At 39.8% G+C, this 24,742-nt stretch overlaps 3 protein-coding genes and 1 long non-coding RNA gene across 4 annotated transcripts; all 4 read right to left on the minus strand.

Moving 5' to 3' along the window:
* On the minus strand, positions 1–1,035 carry LOC311068353 (trace amine-associated receptor 4-like; the record flags this gene model as incomplete). The annotated part of the gene is made up of 1 exon (XM_084090736.1): positions 1–1,035. The coding sequence occupies one exon, from the start codon at positions 1,033–1,035 to the stop codon at positions 1–3; it is 1,035 nt and encodes a 344-aa protein (XP_083946862.1).
* A 5,154-nt stretch (positions 1,036–6,189) lies between these two features.
* Positions 6,190–7,224, minus strand: LOC311067989 (trace amine-associated receptor 4-like; the record flags this gene model as incomplete). The annotated part of the gene is made up of 1 exon (XM_084090132.1): positions 6,190–7,224. One exon carries the CDS (start codon positions 7,222–7,224, stop codon positions 6,190–6,192), a length of 1,035 nt encoding a protein of 344 aa, XP_083946258.1.
* A 13,859-nt stretch (positions 7,225–21,083) lies between these two features.
* On the minus strand, positions 21,084–22,309 carry LOC311068761. Its single transcript, XR_014603431.1, has 3 exons — positions 22,125–22,309; positions 21,983–22,039; positions 21,084–21,584 (listed from the first exon to the last, which is right to left on the minus strand). It is a non-coding gene; the product is annotated as an uncharacterized lncRNA (long non-coding RNA).
* A 1,264-nt stretch (positions 22,310–23,573) lies between these two features.
* Positions 23,574–24,605, minus strand: LOC311068775 (trace amine-associated receptor 4-like; the record flags this gene model as incomplete). Its single annotated transcript, XM_084091402.1, has 1 exon — positions 23,574–24,605. The coding sequence occupies one exon, from the start codon at positions 24,603–24,605 to the stop codon at positions 23,574–23,576; it is 1,032 nt and encodes a 343-aa protein (XP_083947528.1).
* Between the last annotated feature and the right edge of the window lie 137 nt (positions 24,606–24,742).

Raw genomic sequence — 24,742 nt, forward strand, 5'->3', positions numbered from 1 at the left:
TCATTCAAGTATCAAGGTGTTTGAGCTATTGAAGTCACAGATATAAGTGGATATGAGAATCTTAAAGGCTTTCTGAAAGCGTGGATAGAAAAAACCATAGATCAATGGGTTACAAGTGGAGTTAAAGTATCCAAACCAAACCAAAGCATCAAAAACATCAACAGGAGTCATGAAATTGAGGAAAGGATCAACAGCAGTGGCGGTAAAAAAAGGCAGCCAGCAGATGCAAAAAACACCCATGACAATGGCCAGAGTTTTCGCTGCTTTTCCTTCTCTTTGTGCAGAGCTTTGGCTCTTCAACCCTCCTGCTGCCGCCACAGTCACTCTTTCTGACATTACCTTTGCATGTTTTCTTGCAACATGGAAGATTTTCATATACAGAGAGCTCATGATTGTCACAGGGAGGAAGAATGTGAGAATTGGACATATAAGACCCCACTGTTTGTTAAAAAACAGAACACAACTTCCCACACAGTAAACCTGCATGATAAATGACTCTAAGCCAGTTGTGTTCACACCTGAAAATACAATAGAAAAGCTGTAGAGAAATGAAAACAGCCACGCGAAGGTAGTAAATACAGCCACAATGTTGTTTGTGACCCTTATTTTGTACCTTAAAGGATCACAAATGGCCCAGTACCTGTCAACAGATATTAAACTGAGATGTAATTTAGAAGAAATGCTGAAAGTCATGTCCAAACTAGAATGCACTTTACACACAAAATCTCCCAGATACCAGCAGCCTTCAAGAGATCGCACCATGCTGTACGGCATGACCAAAGAGCCCAGCAGACAATCACTGGCAGCCAGACACCAAACGATCATGTGGGTTGGAGACTGTAGATGTTTGAAGTGAGAGATGGAGATGATGATCAGTAGATTCCCAAAAACTGTTATGAGGATCATTAGCACCATGAAAACATACAATGCCACTTTAACCACAGTAAGACGATGAGCTCTTGGACAGGAGTCCGGCAGGAGTGGATAGCAGAGAAGCACATTCTCAGAGTAAATGTCGGTTTCATTTGAGGTCATTACGAAGATATAAACAGGATCAAAAAACAATATTTCCTTTGTAAAAGTAAAAAATAAAATCACACAGATATCGTTGAAACTCTGAGGGGAATCAACCACAGTCAGATAGAGACCAAAAAACAAAGAAAATATACAGTACATGCACATAAGGAACTACATAGTCTATGGATTCAGCAGCTCAGTTTGAGCTATATATACAGTTTACTCAGGTTCCAAAACAGGTAACGCCCCGACCCTCATAAACATTTGAATATGATAACAATGGTGCTGTAACTTTCTTATTTTTTTCTTATTTGCTAATCTATCTTATTTTTTAATTCCCACCTAGGAGTGAGCACATCACAAATGTAGCCCATGAGCAAACAAAAAAGGGCAAAAACTGAGGTGAGAGATATAAAAGACCAGATATCATCTTAGTTTATCTCAAAATCAGTTTCATCAGTATGACTCGGAAATACTGTACTATTCAGTGGGATTTGGATTATTTACGTGTATAAACTGGAATGAGAATTTGTATATATCACGTAATTTGTCATTGATATATGCTTTTAATAATTTCCCCTTTTAATTTAGTAGAATGTAAGTTTTGACAACGTAATTTTCTTCGGCTATAGAGTGCTGCAGTGATGAAACATTTTTGCAGGCCAACCCAGAAGTTCACATCACACTCGAACATCGGCTTGGGTCTTCTGACGTCGCACTGCCAGCTGAAGCTGATGCTAGGCTGCATCCCAGACCCTTATATTGATTGATGAAAGTATTTAGAGACTGTGTTGCAGGACCAGCCTGGTTCCAGATTGTTTCCGCCCATTGGAGCGCTCGCCACGACAGAAGAGACAGGATGAAGGCAATCTTGGCTCAATCGGTGGTGTACAGATGCAGCTGCATCTCCAGGGCCAACGAACAATGGAGAAGGAACCCGTTGCAATCCTCCACCAAGCCAGGGCAGGGCGCTGGTCGGGCCATGGGGCTGGCAACTACCGCCAGTAAAGGAGTCGTGGTGGTGTTTGCGGAAATGGCGATGAGGATGAAAGGACACAGCGCAGGCCATCCACAATCTTCTGAAACGGATAGGGTGCGCTCATGGTCCTGTCAACTATTAAGGTCCGGTCTTCTGTTACGGAATACAGACTCGGAAACAGTGAAATACGATGACAGGTATTTTGCAGCACAGAGCGCAATGGTGGGAAACAGGTGAGTGAATAGGACAATGAGAAATATCGTTGACATGAGATGGATGATAATGGGAAGTCTTTTGTCTTACAGGTGCAGGAGATTGTGGATGACGGATGCAGGATGGCAGATGGAAGCACACACCTCGCTGGTACGCACGCACGCACGCACGCACGCACGCACGCACGCACACACACACACACACACGACCAGGAAACATGGAGTGATGAGATGCTGGAGAAACTCAGAGAGGAATTACATAGGAGAAAAATCACTGGAGTATAACGTTGGAGATAAATCGCAGGAGTCAGGTAGGTAGTCCGAACAAATGTCTATGAACCAGACCAGATGGTGAACTGGTGTGAGGTGTGTGCTTAAGTAGCAGAGCTATAGATGCATTGCAGGTGTGTGTGTGATTAGTATACAGGTGAGAGTGACCGTTGTGATTGGCTGGGTGGAGAGCCTGGCTGATCTGTGAAACATGTTTTGTTCATTGTGATAATCTTAACAAATGAACACAACTTTTATGTATTTTGAAGCCTAAATACAATCAGCAGAAGTAAAAAAAAACTACACCATGGTCACATGACTTCAATGTCACCATCACTAAGCCTTTGACAACTCTTTTAGTCTTTGTTTAAAAACATTTTCCCTGAAAGTTAGAGTTACAATAGTTTGCAAAGGCACAATTATAACCACAAGGAGTTTTGAGTAGATGAGTTTTTTCTGTTCGGCTTATGACGTTTAATGTCCCCGACAACCTCTGAAGTCCCGTTTAGCCACTTGTCATCAACCTCCTTTTACAAGACAAGTAAAAGCTTTTTTTTTTTTTTAAACACAAGAGGGTATGACTGATGTATTTAATATCATAAAATAAAACATGAAAATATATTGAATTTGTGTTCACCATAGACCATATTTCAAACATTTAACCAAAAACACACAAAAAAAGTGTAGTTTCACGAGTTTGTTTGCCCATATAATCTTTAAGCTATTAAGGTCAAGCGTATTTGGCTTGCTGTCTGCAGTAGAGGAGCTAGAGGAAGCAGCTTCAACTCAAGATTAGATACAGCCCCAGAAATAGGTTAAAATAGATTAGAAATAGGTAAATCTAGAAAGGGCTCAAACAGTAGACTCTCATCAGCCATCCGCTCCTCCATGGGCCCTTCTACCATCCACTCCTCCATGGGCCCTTCTACCATCCACTCCTCCATGGGCCCTTCTACCATCCACTCCTCCATGGGCCCTTCCACCATCCACTCCTCCATGTCTTCTCCCACCATCCACTCCTCCATGGCTTCTCCCACCGTCCACTCCTCCATGGCTTTTCCCACCATCCACTCCTCCATGGGCCCTTCTACCATCCACACCTCCATGGGCCCTTCTACCATCCACTCCTCCATGGGCCCTTCCACTCCTCCATGGGCCCTTCCACCATCCACTCCTCCATGTCTTCTCCCACCATCCACTCCTCCATGGCTTCTCCCACCGTCCACTCCTCCATGGCTTTTCCCACCATCCACTCCTCCATGGGCCCTTCTACCATCCACACCTCCATAGGCCTTTCCACCATCCACTTCTCCATGGGCCCTTCCACCATCTACCCCTCCATGGCTTCTCCCACCAGGGTTTCTAAGCAGGGTTGAGCCTGGTTAGTACATGGATGGTGGACCTTCTGGGAAAACCAGGTTGCTGCTGGAAGAGGTGTTAGTGAGGCCAGCAGGAGGTGCTTACCCTGTGGTCTCTGTGGGTCCTAACGCCCCAGTATAGTGATGGGGACACTATCCTGTCAAAGAGCACCGTCCTTCGGATGAGACGTTAAACCGAGGTCCTGACTCTCTGTGGTCACAAAAAAATCCCAGGATGTCTTTCGAAAGAGTAGGGGTGTAACCCCGGCATCCTTGCCAAATTTGCCCAGTGGCCTCTGTCCATCATGGCCTCCTAATCATCCCCATATATACTAATTGGCTTCATCGCTCTGTCTCCTCTCCAGAACTGTTATAGGGTGAGGTTGTGCCTTCCCCGGGGGGTGTTCTGTCACAGCCTGCCTGCTTGTCTTCGTTTTCATTAATTTTTCATTTGTATTTCCTTGGTTACCTGTTGTCCAATGTCCCGCTCTTCATTTTTTGCTCTGGTTATTGATTAATTAGTTTTCACCTTTTCGGCATTGAGTTCATCACCCTGTATATTATAGCTCTTCAGTTTCTTCAGTTCATTGTCTGGTATTGTTTACACACTGTTTCATTGATGTTTTTCTCTATTGGAGTTTACTTTCTTTAATAAAAGGACTTATAATTGACTTTTTTAGCCTCTGCTCGTCAGCATCAGACTGTAAACGTGACACACTTCATAACTCAAAAGTCTAAATATTATCCAATTGTTATTTTTAATGTGATGACCAAAAACATTTTTTGAATATCCTTCAAAGGTTGCCCCCATTTGTAAAACTAAGTTTCATGATGTATAGGAAAACTAACACTTGGTGAAAAACAAACACTTGTATTTTAAAATTAAAAAAAGACACTAAATTACCACAACAACCAGTAGATGGCTGTTCCATTTGGGACAGGGCCAATAGTAGGTTGTAACTGCACTATTTGCACTTGAGATTTATTTTGCACAGTTTAGGGACAAGTTGAAGATTTCAAAACTAGTTTTATTTGATGCAGATGATAGCTATTTTGCCAAAGTTTGAGACACATAATACCAAAAATCTTGTAGGTCTGGATTTCCTTCTTCCTGAGATGACATTTTATTGATTGCAAAAGTGAGATGACTGTGATGCGCACAGGAAGGAGCAGGAATATCCTTGTAAGGAGTGTCTCTCACTATTAACAGAAATAACAGAACATTTTTTGTTGTGCAATCACTGCCTGAGTGCGACGTGAAATTTGATTTCTTGTATATCTCTTTTAAGAAAAGAAGCTTGTGATATCATTTCATTTTAAATGCTTCAGAACTGCCAGTCAAGTAGCCTACATCACATCATGAATAATTCAAGCAGATGTTCCAGAGGTTTATATTTTAGTTTTATCATTTTAAGCATAAATATTTGATTCATGTGAATCTGGTATGTCACATTGTAACACATGGTAACCCTCTATATTGGTTAGAAAAGGACCTGTTAACTCATTGGTAACATTTAAATGACTTATACTTGATACTTAATCTTAAATATTTTATTTAATGGGCTATACGTATGTATTAAGGCATTTTCAAATGCAGATGTATGCAAAATTTAACCCTAAACCCCATCTTCTCTTTGGTTGTTGTTAGATGTTGTATAACCATGGATAAACCTGTCCATCTCGGTTAGTCCAGTGTATCTCTCCCACACAAGTAATTCGATCAAATATTGCAGATAAAAAAAAAATAAATAAAACAAATCAAATGTTATTTATTCTACTAATTGCATAAAACCTGCATGAAAGCTTTTTCAATAAAAGTTAAAAATTTAAATATTGTAGTAATTACACTATTTGTGTTGAGTTTATGATTGTCAGTGTTGGCACACAATCATCAGAAACTTTGCAAAGAATAATGATATAAAAAAAATTTTTAAATTATATTTATGGAAAAAAAATGGGAAATAACTATTAAGATCTATATCATGATCTCTCTCCCTCTCTCTAAGAAAGTGCATGAGTCCACATTACAATTTAGAGTGATCTTTTATAAAAGGTGACTAAGTTATGTATTTCAGAAATGTACATATACATATCACAGTTAGCTAAAAAAAAAAAATAATAATAATTAAACAATGTAATCATTTAAGGCATTCAATTATTTCAGTATTGTCCTGATTCAATTCAATTCAATACATTATTGTTTAACATTTGGGATGGTTAGACTGGAGAGGAAAATGCAGATATAATTTCTTTCAATAGCATTAACATGTTTACATTTAATAAACAAAGTTAACATTATTTATTAATGGATGGACTAGCATTAAAAGATGCATAAAAGTAAATATGATAATATTCATTCAAGTATCAAGGTGTTTGAGTCATTGAATCCACAGATATAAGTGGATATGAGAATCTTAAAGGCTTTCTGAAAGCGTGGATAGAAAAAACCATAGATCAATGGGTTACAAGTGGAGTTAAAGTATCCAAACCAAACCAAAGCATCAAAAACATCACCAGGAGTCACGAAATTGAGGAAAGGATCAACAGCAGTGGCGGCAAAAAAAGGCAGCCAGCAGATGTAAAAAACACCCATGACAATGGCCAGAGTTTTTGCTGCTTTTCCTTCTCTTTGTGCAGAGCTTTGGCTCTTCAACCCTCCTGCTGTCGCCACAGTCACTCTTTCTGACATTACCTTTGCATGTTTTCTTGCAACATGGAAGATTTTCATATACAGAGAGCTCATGATCGTCCCAGGGAGGAAGAATGTGAGAAGTGAGCATATAAGACCCCACTGTTTGTTAAAAAAAAGAACACAACTTCCCACACAGTAAACCTGCATGATAAACGACTCTAAGCCAAATTTGTTCACACCTGAAAACACAATAGAAAAACTGTAGAGAAATGAAAACAGCCACGCGAATGTAGTAAACAGAGTCACAATGTTATTTGTGACCCTCATTTTGTATCTTAAAGGATCACAAACGGCCCAGTACCTGTCAATAGATATTAAACTAAGATGTATTAAAGAAGAAATGCTGAAAGTCATGTCCAAACTAGAATGCACTTTACACACAACATTTCCCAGATACCAGCAGCCTTCAACAGATCGCACCATGCTGTACGGCATGACCAAAGAGCCCAGCAGACAATCACTGGCAGCCAGAGAGCGAACGATCAGATGAGTTGGAGACTGTAGATGTTTGAAGTGAGAGATGGAGATGATGATCAGCAGATTCCCAAAAACTGTTAAGAGGATCATCAGCACCATGAAAACATACAATGCCACTTTAAGGACAGTAAGACGATGAGCTCTCGGACAGGAGTCCGGCAGGAGTGGATAGCAGAGAAGCACATTCTCAGAGTAAATGTCAGTTTCATTTGAGGTCATTACGAAGATATAAACTGATATGCAGGATCAAAACACAATATTTCCTTTGTAAATCTAAAAAATAAAATCACACAGATATCGTTGAAACTCTGAGGGGAATCAACCACAGTCAGATAGAGACCAAAAAACAAAGAAAATATACAGTACATGCACATAAGGAACTACATAGTCTATGGATTCAGCAGCTCAGTTTGAGCTATATATACAGTTTACTCAGGTTCCAAAACAGGTAACGCCCCGACCCTCATAAACATATTTAAATATGATAACAATGGTGCTGTAACTAATCTTGGTACACGAGGCGCCCCCAGGTGGCCACAAAAATGACAATCTATCTATCTATCTATCTATCTATCTATCTATCTATCTATCTATCTATCTATCTATCTATCTATCTATCTATCTATCTATCTATCTATCTATCTATCTACACTCTAAAAACTGCTGGGTTAAAAAATAACCCAACCTTAACCACACTGCTGGGTCACTATTGGACAGAACACGCGCTGGGTTGGTTTGACCCAAGTGCTGGGTTTTACCATTTAACCCATATTTCTGGGTCATTCATTTGACCCAACCAGTGGGTGAAATTAACCCTCTTGCTGGGTTAAGTCTTACTCATGTGCTGGGTTATTTATTGTCTCATAAAATTAGAAACAAATATTTGTTATATTATGAATGTAAAATAATTATTATCTCTGTAATACAATAAACCAGAGAGGCCACTGTATGATTTCAATCTCATTTTTTTATTTTATACATTTCTTTAATACTTTTCTTTATCGAATACAAATGTTAATCAATGTCAAAGGTCTGACATGTCCCCCTCATTTCATCCCTGAGGCACAGAATGTGCAGCAATTCACCAGTCATCTCATTTTGTAAATATTCAACCATGTTGGTCCTCACCTGTTGATTACACAAGTCAAGTCAAGTCATCTTTATTTATATAGCGCTTTTTACAATACAGATTGTATCAAAGCAGCTTCACAGTAATACTGTAACATGAATATAATACAACAAAGTTTGTTTCTAGAAGAAAATTGCGTCATCGTCCACCTTTAGGCAAATCAATAATATTGTTGAATATTAAATGTCCCCAACTAAGCAAGCCAAAAGCCAAGGCAGCAGTGGCAAGGAACCAAAACTCCATCAGTGACAGAATGGAGAGAAAAACCTTGTGAGAACCCAGACTCAGTCGCTCAGTTCTCCTCTGGCCAACGAGCGAACAGTGTATGATTATGATTACAGGTCAGAGGTCAGATTGAATAAGAACATTCAGAATATTTATCCAGTTCCATCTGGTTGGAAGTCGGAGTCATCACACCGGTATGGAGACGAGTTTGTTGAGGATCAGTCATGTCGATGAGGCCTTCACAGGGCTGATGAGGTTGGCCCTTCAGGGATGCGTCATGGATGGGTCCAGGCGCAGGTCCACCTTCTGATCTGGATACGACCTGGATCCGGCTGACTTCAGTAAACTTTAGAATGAACAGAAAGACAAACATTAGCATAGATGCCATTCTTCTTATTAAATAATGAGTACATCAGGTGTTATAGGAAAGTGTCCCTGGTTCCGGCTGACCTATGTTAAATGTTGACTTATGTCAAGTTAAGCTATTTTTGTGGAAGTATCAATTTATTATTGAATATGCAATTAAAATTATTGCAAACATTACCAAATGACCAAATGTGAAAAACAAACAAAATGTGTATTCAGTATTTGCAAACTGAATTATAGTAATAAAAGAGTAATTTGGACAAATATGATCAACATTAAGGCATTAAAATTATTTATTATTTTATTAAAAGTAAAATATTACTGTAATGTTGATAGTGTCTTTAACATTAAAACTCACAAACCCACAAAGCTGCTCGTTAATCTCCTGACTGGCAGCGCTGATGATCGCCTCGTTTAGATGTTAACTTACACACAATAAAATGAAAGATGACATGCATTATGGTAGGGTAGGCTATCATGTAAGTTTACATTTTTTAAGTTTTAAATATTGACGATCATTCGTTCAACTAAACGGGTATACTTTTCTTCTCAAAACTGGCGCCTGTCCATTTATTTCTCCTTTCCTCAGTCGATGTTTATAAAGATTGCAAGTCATACATTTACAAAAAAAAACTAGGCTATATCAAGCTCTTGAAAGCCTTTTTTTTTTTGGCAGAAATGATGGTTCGAGACATTACAGAAGACACACGCAGACTGTGCTGGAACTTACCTCATTTCTTCTGACGAGTATTTCTAAAACTACGCCAGCAGACTTTTCACTCACAACTCACTAGCTAGCCTACATTAGAGACTCATTTCCCGCTGATTTTACGCGCGAGCCCTGTGAGGGAAACTGCGCGTATGGATTTCATACAAAACGCTTTTCTCACTTTTAAATACGCAACGTCCACAATGAATAGCAGGCCTACGATAATTACATGATGAATTTAGAATTTAAACTGCATATTTCAAAAAGGCTGCTGATATAGCTGGTTTAATTTCAACTAAGGATTTAACGATGCGGCATTTTGTCAAAAATTCTAACCGGCTAGCTGTGGCTAATTAATGTTTCACAGAATAAATAAGTTACCCCTCACACTTCCATATCAAAGACTGTATGTTGAACAGTGAAATTAGCTTGCTGCTACCACCACAACTTATTAAAAATATAGGTAAACATTCATATTAACTTACCATAAAACACTGCCTGGGCCGAGTGGCGTGCTCCTCGAGTCAGAAGTGAAGAATCCAGAAAGTTCCGCAAAGAATGAAAACAGTAACCAGTTGCTGAGTCAAAATAACCCAACCAACGGTTTATTTGTGAATGACCCCCTTACAACTCATTTGACCCAGCATGAGCAACCCAATAATGTGTTTTACAGTACCCCAAACAACCCAACTTTTTGACCCAGCACAATCAACCCAACAATTTGTTTACAGAAACAACCCAGCATTTTTTTGAGTGTATCTATCTATCTATCTATCTGTCTATCTGTCTGTCTGTACTTCTCTATGTTTTATTTTTCATTTCAGCCTACTTACAGTATGACTCAGAAGTACTGTTCTATTCAGTGGGATTTTAATCATTTATTTGTTTGAATTTGTATATATTAACATGAAAACACATTGTAATTTTTAAATGTCAATGTGATATATGCTTGTGTGCTTTTAAATAATTTTCCCTTCTTTTAATTTTGTAGAATGAAAGTTTTGACTACATAATTGGCTAGAGTGCTGCAGGAATGACATATTTTTGTAGGCCAACCCCGAAGTTAGCATTACCCTGCTTGCCCTAGTGAAAAAAGCATACTTTATTGTATTTGAAATATATTCCATTTTTCAATAGTACATTGCAAATATACAAACACATTTTTTTACTATCTTTAAATATATTAAAAGTATATTAGCATCATGCTTTTACCTATTTTCACAATACAACTTTTAACACACTTTAAAATAATTGTACTTTAGAAAAATATACTTGAAGTGAAACCGTTTTAAAACGTTTAACACAGGAGACCCAATTTTAAATCCTGATCAAGCCTCAAATTCATTTGCATCACATACAACAAAACTAGAACAAATCCTTAAAATATATACTATGTTAAAATACATAATTCAGGCATGAAACTAACCGAACGCGATTTGGTTCTTTCAACGCCGTGGCACCAGCTTAATCAGAATCCACGTAACCATTTATATCATACGCTAGCCTGCGATCGGTAAGCTGTGCGATATGAAAGCTTCTGTTCTCTCTCCTCCTCCCCAGTGCCACTTGTAGAGATCTGCTATGGGGGTTCTACCATTTCTTGCAGCAGCCTTTCCTTTGTTTGTTATTTTTGACTAAGCTGAACAAATTATTGTATTTGCTCAGCAGCAGCAGTGTAGCAGATCTCGTCCACCAAAATCAAGCCTATGTATATTTCATGCCACATGCCAATGAATGCTGGTTGAAATTTATTCACTCCGAGAGTCATGACTGAAAATGTTTTCTCAGTTGAGTTAAGTTCATTAAATATTTTATTTGGATAAAGTCCTTCCATAAACCAGAAACATGCCATTCAAGGAACAAAACGTGTGTTTTTTGGTGCACCATGGTTTATTTTAACTATATGAACGTAAGATTTAGACTATAATCAGGGCTTGACAATAACTTTTTTGCTCACCAGCCACTGTGGCTAGTGGTTTTCCAAAGTTACTAGCCACTCAACATTTTCACTGGCAACAATTTTGACATCGGATACCATTAGGAAAAACTGCCATATAGATATTTTTTTATATTATCTCATAATTTGGTAGCAGGTATATTAGGCTGCTGTCACTTTAACCCTTGTGTTATGTTGGAATTCTGTGCACTCCCCTTATGGTCCGGGTCAAATTGACCCGCATTGGATTCAATACAATTCCTCAAAAATCACACTATGAAAAACAACAAAGATTCAGGTACAAACTGTAAACTTTTAATATCAACATTTGTCAAATATTCCAAAATATATATATCTGAAGATATGATTTAATTTTTTTTTTTTTTTAAGATTTTTTAAAACTGTTTTGCTTTGACAAAATTTGAATATACATTATATTTATATATATTTGAATATACATTTTTTTTTTTACTTTTTTTTTTTTTTTGCTTAGAACATCATAACTGAACAATTAATCAATTAATCTGAGCTAATTTTTCCTGCAGTCTATGTCGAAGTCTCAAGATATTTCAGATATCTTGAATATATAAATGAGAGCTTATTTTACTATCTGCGTCTGTCAAAGATTTTCATTTGTAATTTGCAATTAACTCTGAACACCATGATTTAGCTTTTTCAAGTGTGTTTGGTTTGGGTTAGAGCACTTTTAGATACACTTACACTTTAGAACTGGAGTTGATGCCCAGTTGATACATAAAATAAATGTTTTTATGTTGTGTCTGTACAGTTGCTTTTGAATAGCCTGTTGGGGGTCAAATTGACCTGCGAACATCACAAACGTAATAGTAATTTTGTTTGTATATGTAAAAAAAAAAAACACCAGCATGTTGAAACTTTGCATGCATGTTCATGAAGATAAATGCAAAAAAGTCACAAAATATCAAGAAAAAAAAAAAGATTTAATATTATTTCAGGTAGCTTGAAAAAATAAATTATAGGTAATTTTTACCATCTGTGGCTGACAAAATATTTTTCTGTATTGAAATAAGTGTGGAAAACCTAATTTTTTAGCTTCATAAGGTAGTAAAAAAATAAAATAAAGTATAACCAAGAAATGTTATTATTTTGGGTCCGTACAGTTGCCTTAGAGCGTTAAAATATGCGGGTCAAATTGACCCGCGAACATCACGAAAGGAACAGTAATTTTGTTTGTATATGTCAAAAAACACCAGCATGTTGAAACTTTGCATGCATGTTCATGATGATAAATGAGAAAAAGTCACAAAATATCAAGACAAAAAAACATAGGTTAACCAGTATTTCCAGCAACTATAAAATCTAAACGGGTCAAATTGACCCGCAACATAACAAGGGTTAAGACTTGACACACAGATCCATTATACTGTTACACATGTTTTCTTTCTTAAATGTTTACTGTGTTTACTCGCCAAGACCGGCATTTTGACATTATTTTGTGTGTATTTGACTGTTTAAGCTCAATAAGTATTGAAAAAGAACTTAATTTAGTACTGAGAGGTGGCTTTATGTGCAGGCACTTTGGGTGTAAGCACAACATCTGAAGGAATTAGTAAAATTATGTTCAATACATGCAATCCCATGCCAAAATTCAAGCCCTGTAACACAAACAATATTCATCCAGAGCAAATGAAAGGAATGAGTGAGGGGAGGCGGGTTTGTGTGTAGTTCGCTATAGGAGAGATAAGTGAGTGAGAAAGCGCAGCTGGTATCGTGAATCTGTTTTGCGAAAAATTAGTATTGGAAACGTTTCAGAGATTTCAGAAACGATATGTATTGAAAAATCTATATTTTTGACAACATTGCCTTGTAACGGGTGTTTGAGACGGTTAACCGATATTAATATGTCTTAGGCTAGTAAAATAACAGAAGTCTAAATTCGTCTACAGGAGCTGGTGGTCAGTAACAACACAGAAACATAAGTTTAAATTTGGTGCAGGTACCATATATTGCAAAATAATTAAACAAAATATTTACAAATAGAAATAATGAAAGGAAAGAAAAAGAAAAGAATCCCAAAATATTTACAGACTGCAGTTGAACCGGTTTGTAGTTAAGTGCACTTGATAGTTGTTGTTCAAGTATATACTAATATAAATTACAGCAAATACACACACACAAAAACCAAAAAGAAAAAGAACTGTCCCAGCAATAGATGGTATACAAGACCAGCGCGACAACCCACAAGGGTTTTATGGAAGTTTGTAGTGATAAGTCCGTAAGTTATTGTTCATCATGTGAACGATGTGTATGTGGGGTTGAAGCACTAGTCTATGGAGAAGTGTGTGGGGGACAGGCTGTGGACAACCTTCCTACCAGACCAGTAGGATGGCTATTCAGTGGATGCTACACGGATGGTAGGCTCCCAGCAATAGAAATTCGGCTCGCCATCATTCGTCTCCAGACAGAGAGAAAAAACCTGGCCTGTAGTACAACAACAGGACCAGTAAATAACAGGGCTAAGTTGAAACTAAGCATCAGCTCATTCCACACTCAGATATCATTTTCATGTGCACACAATTCTAAATTATTACAAAATGAATCAATAAATGTACAAACTACAAATAATAAACATTAAGGCCATGACAACACAATAAACAGTACAATGTTAAAGTTGTATTGGCTGCACAAAGTTCAAATAAATTCAACAGTACTACAATCAGATTTCCTTACTACATATAAACACACTTACTGAAAACAAATATATTTGTAACCCACAAATGCAAATGTCACAAAAGCATAAAATTAATCAAAACCAGTTGGTGAATATTTGGCTAACATGTTAGCTTTCAGCATGTAGTTCATTCATTCAGAGTACTCACCAGTTCCTCTAAGTAAACATATGGCAATCTGGTGACGGTGACAATCCCCTGCAGCCACTAAGTTATTCTAAAAGTTATAATGATGTGTTTAACTTAAAAGAATGAATCAAGCAAAAGAGTGAATTGTTTGTTGAACACAAACCTGTCCACAGCTGCCGATCAGCTTCCCCACACCTCTGAATGAGGAAGAAGCTGCAGCCTAATTAAACTCGTGCTCTACTGCGCGATTGGCCAAGCACAGTCACATGACTGGGGTGGCATGAGATCACTTCTTAAAGGGGCAGCAGAACTAATAATATATTACCAGATTTCAACCTGGGTTACACCCTCCCCCTTTAAACCCATGCACGTCCCGTTGCATGTTAAACCACGTGAATAACCGAACTGGTGGTAGAAGCAGGATTTAATGCCTCAGATATACTATGTAAAAGGGTTTGAACCACAGATATCAGGGGATTACCAAGCGAACTGTACTGCAACCTTTTAGGTGGTAATCGTTGACGCACAGAACGTCTTGGACCGGGTTCTGGTTCTACAGAATCAAGAGTTAAATCAAAGTTTAGGGGCTCAAAGACACTAGAAACTGACGTCTCAGGATCGACAGATTCTTCAGAGTCTTCAGTGAGTGGAATTTCAACAAATTCGGGACTGACACTTCCAGAGTTTCTTTCCACAGGTAGTTCGACAGACTCTTCTTCTTCCTCGGCTTCAGACTCAGATAGGTGTTCAGGTAAGTCAGCTTCAACAGGTGCTACCGATTCTTCAGCTTCAGATAAATGGTCAGGTGTTACAGGTAACGTCTCTTCTTCAGGTAAGTGCTCACTCTCTGATCCTTCATCAACAACAGCTGGTTCACTCGCAGGTGTCATTGGTGGAGAAAGATAGTCATTGGCAACACTTGGGGATGAAGCCTTTTTATAAAACTTCTCCACAGTGAACTTCATTGGACTTGAATCCAGACCAAGAACTGTTGGTTCAGGTGGAGAGTCTTCCTCTTCAGAGACCTCAGAGTCAGGAGGGATCTCACGCTGCTGCCGCGTTCTTGGCCTTGAGACTGAACTGGCCTCAATGAACGGCTCTTCAACAGCAGGGAGGAAACCACATGGTAAAAGAAGATCTCTGTGAAGAGTACGTTTAGGACCATCACAACGCTCTGGCTTCACTGTATAGACTGGTAGGTCTCCAGCTTGATCCACCACAACGTAGATGTCCTGCTCCCACTTATCACTGAGCTTGTGTTTACCTCTCAATCGAACATTACGGACAAGCACTCGATCTCCAGGCTCCAACCTTGAAGGAATAACTCTTTGATCAAAGCGGACCTTGTTCTTTTCAGATGCTTTAACAGCATTCTTCGAGGCAATATCATAGCTTTCTTTCAACCGGGACTTCAGATTTTGGACATACTGTGAATGAGGTTGGTGTTTTTCCCCACTCAGAGGTAATCCAAAAGCCAGGTCGACCGGAAGACGGGGAGAACGTCCAAACATCAGCTCGTATGGTGTATATCCTGTGGTCTCATTCCTTGTACAATTGTAAGCGTGTACCAAGGGTTTGACGAAGTCCTTCCATTTCATTTTCTGTTTTGCTTCCAGAGTCCCCAACATGTTGAGCAGAGTGCGATTGAACCTTTCTACCGGATTCCCTCGAGGATGGTATGGTGTCGTCCGACACTTCTTGATTCCAGCCACTTCACATAACTCCTTGATCAGTTTGGACTCAAAGTCCCGCCCTTGGTCTGTATGTAGTCGTTCTGGTATCCCATAATAGACTATAAAGTTGTCCCACAGACATTTGGCCACTGTCCTAGCCTTCTGATTAGAGGTTGGAAAGGCTAAGGCGAATTTAGTGAAGTGGTCTGTTAACACGAGGATGTCTTTAGTGTTGCTGGTGTCTGGTTCAAGACTGAGAAAATCCATGCAGATGAGTTCAAGTGGTCTAAAAGTTTGAATACTGATGAGAGGAGCGGCTCTCTCAGGAAGAACTTTGCGACGAATGCACCGTCCACAAGTCTTTATCTTGTGCTCTATGTCAGCAGACATTTTGGGCCAATAGAAGCGGGTACGAGCGAGGTCTAACGTGCGCTCTATCCCCATATGACCCATATCATTATGGAGACTCTGCAAAACAGGGGAACGAAGTTCTTCAGGCAGGACAAGTTGATATGAAGTCTGTTCATTGTCTTGTCGCTTTCTGTAGAGAATGCCTTCGACTAGTTCGAGCTTGTTGAGCTCCCTCAGCAACAAGGAGATCTCAGGCAGCCCCTCCCTGGCAGTAGGAGGAACTTTCTCACCTGTCTCCATCTGGTGAATGACTTCCCGAAGATTTGGGTCAGCCCGCTGTTTGTCCCGGAGCTCAAGATGGGACAGAACCGGAACCACAGGCAGCCCAGGATCTTCTGTGTAACTCTCAGGAAGAACGTCTGCCATGATAGACAGGGACTCGATCAAAGTGCTTGCTGCTTCTGCTCGGATGAGGCAACTCTGACAAATGGCATTGACAACCTCAGACGGAATTGAGGGGTCGCCAGGATTAGAAAGATGTTGTCTAGCAAACTGATTGAGGAGTTCTTGATCGGATTCGCAACAGGACGGGTCCTCCTGTGGTCGGCGGGAAAGTGCATCCGCATCCAGATTCTGTCGTCCAGCTCTATATTGCAACTTAAAGGAAAACGTGGAAAGTGCAGCCAACCACCGATGGCTCGTTGCATCCAGCTTGGCTGATGTCAGGATGTAGGTAAGAGGGTTATTATCAGTAACCACAGTAAAATTGGCACCATACAGATAGTCCTGAAATTTTTCTGTCACACTCCACTTTAGTGCTAAAAACTCAAGCTTATGAGCTGGGTAGCGACTTTCGCTTAATGATAGTCCTCGGCTTGCAAAAGCAATAGGCCGAAGGTTGGAGTCTTGCTCTTGATACAGCGCTGCACCCAGCCCAATGGTGCTCGCATCCGTATGCAGAATGTAAGGGCGTTTTGGATCAGCGAACCCCAGGACTGGTGCACTGGTAAGTTTCTCAATCAAGGTAGTAAAAGCAAGTTGACAATGAGGACTCCACCGAGAACCAAAGGGTTGCTTTGGATCGAACTGGTGGATATTTGAGTCAAGGGGTTTCAAGTTCTTTCTTGTAGAAGAATATCCGCGGGTCAGGTCATTGAGAGGCTTTGCAATGGCTGAATACCCCTTAATAAAACGGCGGTAATAGCCTGCGAATCCCAGGAAGGATCTTAAGGTTTTGAGATTAGTGGGAACTGGCCAGGATTTTAGTGCAGATACCTTCTCTGGGTCAGTCTCAACACCATTTTCAGAAACAATGTGTCCTAGATATTTGACTGATGTCTGAAAGAATTTACACTTTTCAGGCGATAGTTTCAATCCGTACTCTCGTAGACGGCTCAGCACTCTAAGCAGACGGCTCTCATGCTCCTCAAGCGTGTTGGAAAAAATAATCAGGTCATCCAAAAACACAAGGACCTCTTCCAAGTGGAGATCTCCCATACACTTTTCCATTAACCTTTGAAAGGTTGAAGGTGCATTGGTTACTCCCTGGGGCATACGGTTGAATTCCCAGAATCCAAGAGGCGTAACAAAGGCTGTTTTTGGTTTATCTGCTTCATTCATTTCGATTTGATAATAACCGGACTTCAGATCTAGCACCGAAAACCACTTGGATCCAGTGAGTGCAGAAAATGATTCCTCCAAGTTTGGCAATGCATATGCATCCTTTACAGTCTGCAAATTGAGCTTGCGGTAATCAATACATAATCGAATATCTCCATTTTTCTTCTTGACAACAACTATAGGCGACGAGAATGGTGACTCGGATTCTCTGATAACACCAGCATCTAGAAGCTCTCTCAGATGTTTGCGAACAGCTTCTATATCCTGAGGATGAATTGGTCTTGCTCGGTGCTTGAACAAAGTGTTGTCATGGAGATTAATATGATGTTTCACATGACTAGCGCAGCCAACATCCATGTCATGCTGGGAAAAGACATTGGACATTGCATTCAACTTGCTGGTTATTCTTTCCTTCCATTCCGGGGGTAATGGCGATTCCCCAAAGTTGAAAACTAGTGGAGTGCCGTTGGGCCCATGTGCTGAGGAACTGGTCACATGCTGCTCTGAGACGATGCACTCATACACTCCCAGCTCTGCTATGATGGTCGAAGATGGTATGTAGATGTCTTGCTCCGATTCGTTTCTCACCATGACAGGTACTTGGTGAGGAAAACGCGTTGGCATAGAGACAAGACAGCTGCTAACGCACAAACCACCCGGTAGACCTGAATCCGGATGTTGGACGACAGCATACTGACTTGCTGGAGCAGAGACTTTAGCGGAGCCTTTCAGCAATACGGTGTGGCCAGCAGGAACGAGCACAGAGGATTTACTGAGCAGAGTTACAACTCCAAGATGGTCGCTACAGCTTTGTTGGTAGGTCACTTGGAGAGTTTGTAGTACAGCTCGGTAACCTAATGCATTTGGTTGGAAGGAAGAATTGTCGCTTTGCCGAAACTGGTCATAGAGCGTCTCGAGAGTGTTCATGCCAATCAAGATTGAGGTGGGAAATCCTGGTCTGACATCAGGAACAATGAGTGCAAGAGTTGGAACAGTAATGATGCTTCCAACAAAGTCTTTAGGAAAAGTCACTGTAGTTTCAACGTAGCCAAGATATGGAACATTTTGGCCTGCTGCTCCTTCAACGTGGAGTAGCTCATGCAGGGGTTGAACTGGTTGATTGGAGAGACGTTCATTGTAAAAGGAAACCGGAATGGTCGTAACTTGGGACCCGGTATCCAAAAGACAGGAACCTTGGTGACCGGCGACTTTGACATCAGCAGTACATCTGGATCCTATAAGTCCTTTTGGTACTCTCCTTGATGTAGACTGCAGCTCAGAACAGTTGACAGGAAGCTTACTCTTGGCGGGACAAATTTGGTCCTGCTCAGCCCCTGGGTGTCCCACACCAGGAACTGAAGCTAGTTTAAATGCTTCTTTGCAGATGGATTTTGTCCCTGCCACTTCTGCTGCCTGTCTTGAAACTGCTTTCGCTTGGCGCTAACCAGTGCTGGGTTCGGATCAGAATCACACTGAGGCTTAATGTGGCCATCCTCCCCACAGCGAAAGCAAAACCCAGGTTTTGGATAGGAAGAAGCTAGTTTGGCATTTCTCCCCGTCTTCCCGGTTTCAGACTGCTTTGAGGCAGAATACATAGCTGCTGGCTGATGTCTGTTGGTTTGACCGGCGTTGAGAGCGGCAAGCTGTTGTTGAATGGCTGTCATCTGGTGTGAAAGCTCCTTGGTGAACTTTGTTATCGCAGTGCACAGATTTGATTCTTCATCCGGCCTGTTTACAAATTGAGCATGAGTGGTTACCTTTTGTTTGGTTCCTCCAAGGTGCTGTTTCATTCTTCGCTCCTTTGCTGCTTCTCTGTCCTCCTCTGTTCGCAGGAGTAGTAAAAGTTCAGCAAAAGATGGTGGACTGGATTTCCTTTGTTTGAGTTGGAGTTCTGAAATCAGTCCATTGTCCCAACACCCAGTGCAGAATTGAGCCAATAAACGTTTATCCATATCTCTCTCAGATACTCCTCCTCTCCTCACAGCATGTTGCAGTGCCACCTGGAGTCTCTGCAGGTACTCAGACGGCTTCTCTCCATGATTTTGGTAAGTGTCCATGAACTTGGCGTAAAGTTCTTCACCATCCTGGACAGTGCCATACGCTGACTCCAGCTGCTGCAGATACACATCAGGCAGCGCATCATGGCTTAGATGTTTCACCATGTCACAGGCAGGGGGCAGCAGGCTGTCACGAATTAGTCTGGCGCGTTGGAGATCAGATATGGCTGGATCACGCAGCACTAATTCGACGCCAGACCGCCAGGTGTCGTAGTCCATTTCATGGTTTGGCCTGGGCACTTTACCAGAGAACGGTCTCAGTCGGTGGGTGGCATGCATGGATGTATCACTGCTCCGAACCACATGCTCCACGACGTAACGCTGCACCTCAGGAGGGTTAAGGTCACCAGGTGCAATCGGTCGTCCCCCGGCGCTGTTCATACCGGCACTGTTAAAAGCAGAAGCAGGTGGGGTGAGAGAGGTTTGTAAGGGAGCATACACTGGACCAAAAGTTCGACTTGGTACAGAAGGAGGTACAAATGGCTCTGGAGGGGTTTTTGGTTGGTCAGCTATCTTTTGTTCAATTTTAGGGACATTTACAGCAGCGGGAGGAAGTTGTGCTATAGCTTGTTGTATCTGGGACATCATTTCACCAAGAACCATCGAATAATCTTTTCCAGACATTTTAGCAATTCCTTTCAAGTCAGATAAATAAGTGTCAGTCTTTGAACCACCCAACTTTGAAGTGTAAATTTGGGATAAATTCCTAATATGGAATTCGTTATTTTCATCAGAAATAAATGTATACGGCAGTCGTGAAGACAGTTTTGCTACTGACGCTCCTGACACAAATTCAACAACGAGCATATGATGAAATTCGGATTCGCTATCATCAATAATGTCATCGCGATTAATGTCGCCATATTGATCAAGAAAATCTATAACTTCAGAGGAACTCTCTTCAACCGGCCCATCCACTAAGACGGCATTAGGAATTTTTATCCCGAGTGTTTCGAAAACTTCCATCGCAAAAACGAACTGGTGAGTCTGAATAAACGGTTTCTGTTATTATAAAAATGTTAATTACTGTACAAACCGGCTCCTGGCTGGCTCGCCAAGATGTAACGGGTGTTTGAGACGGTTAACCGATATTAATATGTCTTAGGCTAGTAAAATAACAGAAGTCTAAATTCGTCTACAGGAGCTGGTGGTCAGTAACAACACAGAAACATAAGTTTAAATTTGGTGCAGGTACCATATATTGCAAAATAATTAAACAAAATATTTACAAATAGAAATAATGAAAGGAAAGAAAAAGAAAAGAATCCCAAAATATTTACAGACTGCAGTTGAACCGGTTTGTAGTTAAGTGCACTTGATAGTTGTTGTTCAAGTATATACTAATATAAATTACAGCAAATACACACACACAAAAACCAAAAAGAAAAAGAACTGTCCCAGCAATAGATGGTATACAAGACCAGCGCGACAACCCACAAGGGTTTTATGGAAGTTTGTAGTGATAAGTCCGTAAGTTATTGTTCATCATGTGAAGGATGTGTATGTGGGGTTGAAGCACTAGTCTATGGAGAAGTGTGTGGGGGACAGGCTGTGGACAACCTTCCTACCAGACCAGTAGGATGGCTATTCAGTGGATGCTACACGGATGGTAGGCTCCCAGCAATAGAAATTCGGCTCGCCATCATTCGTCTCCAGACAGAGAGAAAAAACCTGGCCTGTAGTACAACAACAGGACCAGTAAATAACAGGGCTAAGTTGAAACTAAGCATCAGCTCATTCCACACTCAGATATCATTTTCATGTGCACACAATTCTAAATTATTACAAAATGAATCAATAAATGTACAAACTACAAATAATAAACATTAAGGCCATGACAACACAATAAACAGTACAATGTTAAAGTTGTATTGGCTGCACAAAGTTCAAATAAATTCAACAGTACTACAATCAGATTTCCTTACTACATATAAACACACTTACTGAAAACAAATATATTTGTAACCCACAAATGCAAATGTCACAAAAGCATAAAATTAATCAAAACCAGTTGGTGAATATTTGGCTAACATGTTAGCTTTCAGCATGTAGTTCATTCATTCAGAGTACTCACCAGTTCCTCTAAGTAAACATATGGCAATCTGGTGACGGTGACAATCCCCTGCAGCCACTAAGTTTTTCTAAAAGTTATAATGATGTGTTTAACTTAAAAGAATGAATCAAGCAAAAGAGTGAATTGTTTGTTGAACACAAACCTGTCCACAGCTGCCGATCAGCTTCCCCACACCTCTGAATGAGGAAGAAGCTGCAGCCTAATTAAACTCGTGCTCTACTGCGCGATTGGCCAAGCACAGTCACATGACTGGGGTGGCATGAGATCACTTCTTAAAGGGGCAGCAGAACTAATAATATATTACCAGATTTCAACCTGGGTTACACTTAGTTTATTATTTCAGATTCCTTTTCGAAAGACTACAACTGGAAAATGTATATATATATTTTTTTAAATCAACCCGCCTAAGTGGATTGACTGCGCTGCACGCCACTGCTGAAATCCACCCGCATTTGGAGGGTTAGCAGGTGTTAACGTCAAGCCCAGACCATAATCTATATGAATGTATAATGTAAAGTGGTCAGGTTTTCCCCTCGAAATAAAAAGTAGGCATTCAACGTAATCTCTCAGTTAAAATTATGTCATGAAACTAGGAAATTGACAATGATGTTAGTTTTATGAATATAGTTGTCCCACTGAAGAACACTGTTGTCATTGTGAACATCAGTTGCCCCTATACGGTATATTTAGCCACAATATAACTTATTTTGTGCATTATGCAAAGAACCTTTTCTTTGATTTTAACCTCTCTCCAAATGGTATACACAGAATACTTTGAAAACTCATTATCATATATTTCTAAATTAACATTTTGCGGCAATTGTTCACAATGTTTTATCTTCCACAAATGTCACTCATTCAATGAACACACACACACACACACACACACACACACACACACCTTAGCTATGATGCAATGTTTGTGCTTAGTCCAGAAGAGTACCCAGTAGACTTATTATCATTTCTCACTTTTAATGACTGTGATTCTCAAAGGTGAAAAGTTGTTAAAAGCAATTCGTCCAGTTTTATTATGAAATAATAAAAATAATAAGTTCCAGAGGTTCCAGAGTGGTTGACTGTCACATCTCACATCAAATCAACTCATTATACTTAGTTACATATAAAGTATTACTAGTCATTAGCTTATTATCATGACTTTTTATTCTTTAATTAACAAACAAGGATTCATGTTTTATTACTTACAATGGAAAAGATACACATAAGATATTATGTTGGCACAAACAACAAAAACAATAACTTTTATATTTCACATCTATTTGAGAAACTACGGTTGAGGTTGGTAATGGTCATTGACCTTGATTTAGATTTGCTTCCATCTAAATCATTACAAAAGACTGAAAGCCTCTTCAACAGGCTTATGACAGGCCAAAAACACATTCTCTCAAGAAAAAATTAAGTGAAATAGTTATCTTGAACTAGTGGGTGATAAAACTACGGATGAAAATTAGAGTATTATTATTAAACCTGCACATGTGCAAAATGTATTATAAGTATATATATATATATATATATATATATATATACTGTATATATATATATATATATATATATATATATAATTTCATTTTCATTAAAATGTCAAGGTGTGTAATTCACTGATGCCACAGATATAAGTGGATATGAGAATCTTAAAGGCTTTCTGAAAGCGTGGATAGAAAAAACCATAGATCAATGGGTTACAAGTGGAGTTAAAGTATCCAAACCAAACCAAAGCATCAAAAACATCACCAGGAGTCACGAAATTGAGGAAAGGATCAACAGCAGTGGCGGCAAAAAAAGGCAGCCAGCAGATGTAAAAAACACCCATGACAATGGCCAGAGTTTTCGCTGCTTTTCTCTCTCTGTGTGAAGCGGTTTGGCAATTACCGCCTACAGTCGGGGCAACGGACACTTTCTCAGACAGAACCTTTGCATGTTTCTTTACAACATTGAAGATGCTCAAATACAGAGAGCTCATGATAGTTCCTGGAATTAGGAACACAAAAAGTGCACAAATTAAGCCCCATTCTTTGTTAAAAAACAGAACACAGCCACCAAAACAAGAAATCTGTAAAATGAGTTCTTCCAAACCAATGTTGTTTACCCCTGTAAACACAACAGAAAAACTGTACACAAATGAAAACAGCCATGTGAAGGTAATAAACACAGTCACAATGTTGTTTGTGACCCTCATTTTGTACCTTAAAGGATCACAAATGGCCCAGTACCTGTCAATAGATATTAAACTGAGATGCAGTATGGAAGAGATACTGAAAGTCATGTCTAAACTAGAATGTACTTTACACACAAAATCTCCCAGATACCAGCAGCCTTCAACAGATCGCACCATGCTGTACGGCATGACCAAAGAGCCCAGCAGACAATCACAAGCTGCCAGTGACTGAACGATCATGTGAGTTGGAGACTGTAGATGTCTGAAGTGAGAGATAGAGATGATGATCAGCAGATTCCCAAAAACTGTTGTGAGGATCATCAGCACCATGAAAACATACATTGACACTTTAAGGACAGTAAGACGATGAGCTCTTGGACAGGAGTCCGGCAGGTGTGGATAGCAGAGAAGCACATTCTCAGAGTAAATGTCAGTTTCATTTGAAATCATCTCGTCTGCCCCAGATAAGGACTGATAAGCAGGATTAAAACACAATATTTGTTTTGTAAATGTAAAAAGACACACAAAAATTGATAAAATTGAGCCCAGAATTATTTCATAAATAATGATACGGTAAAGACAAATAT

Source organism: Abramis brama (assembly GCF_963993115.1).
Source record: "Abramis brama genome assembly, chromosome: 18".
Classification (NCBI taxonomy): Eukaryota; Metazoa; Chordata; class Actinopteri; order Cypriniformes; family Leuciscidae; genus Abramis; species Abramis brama.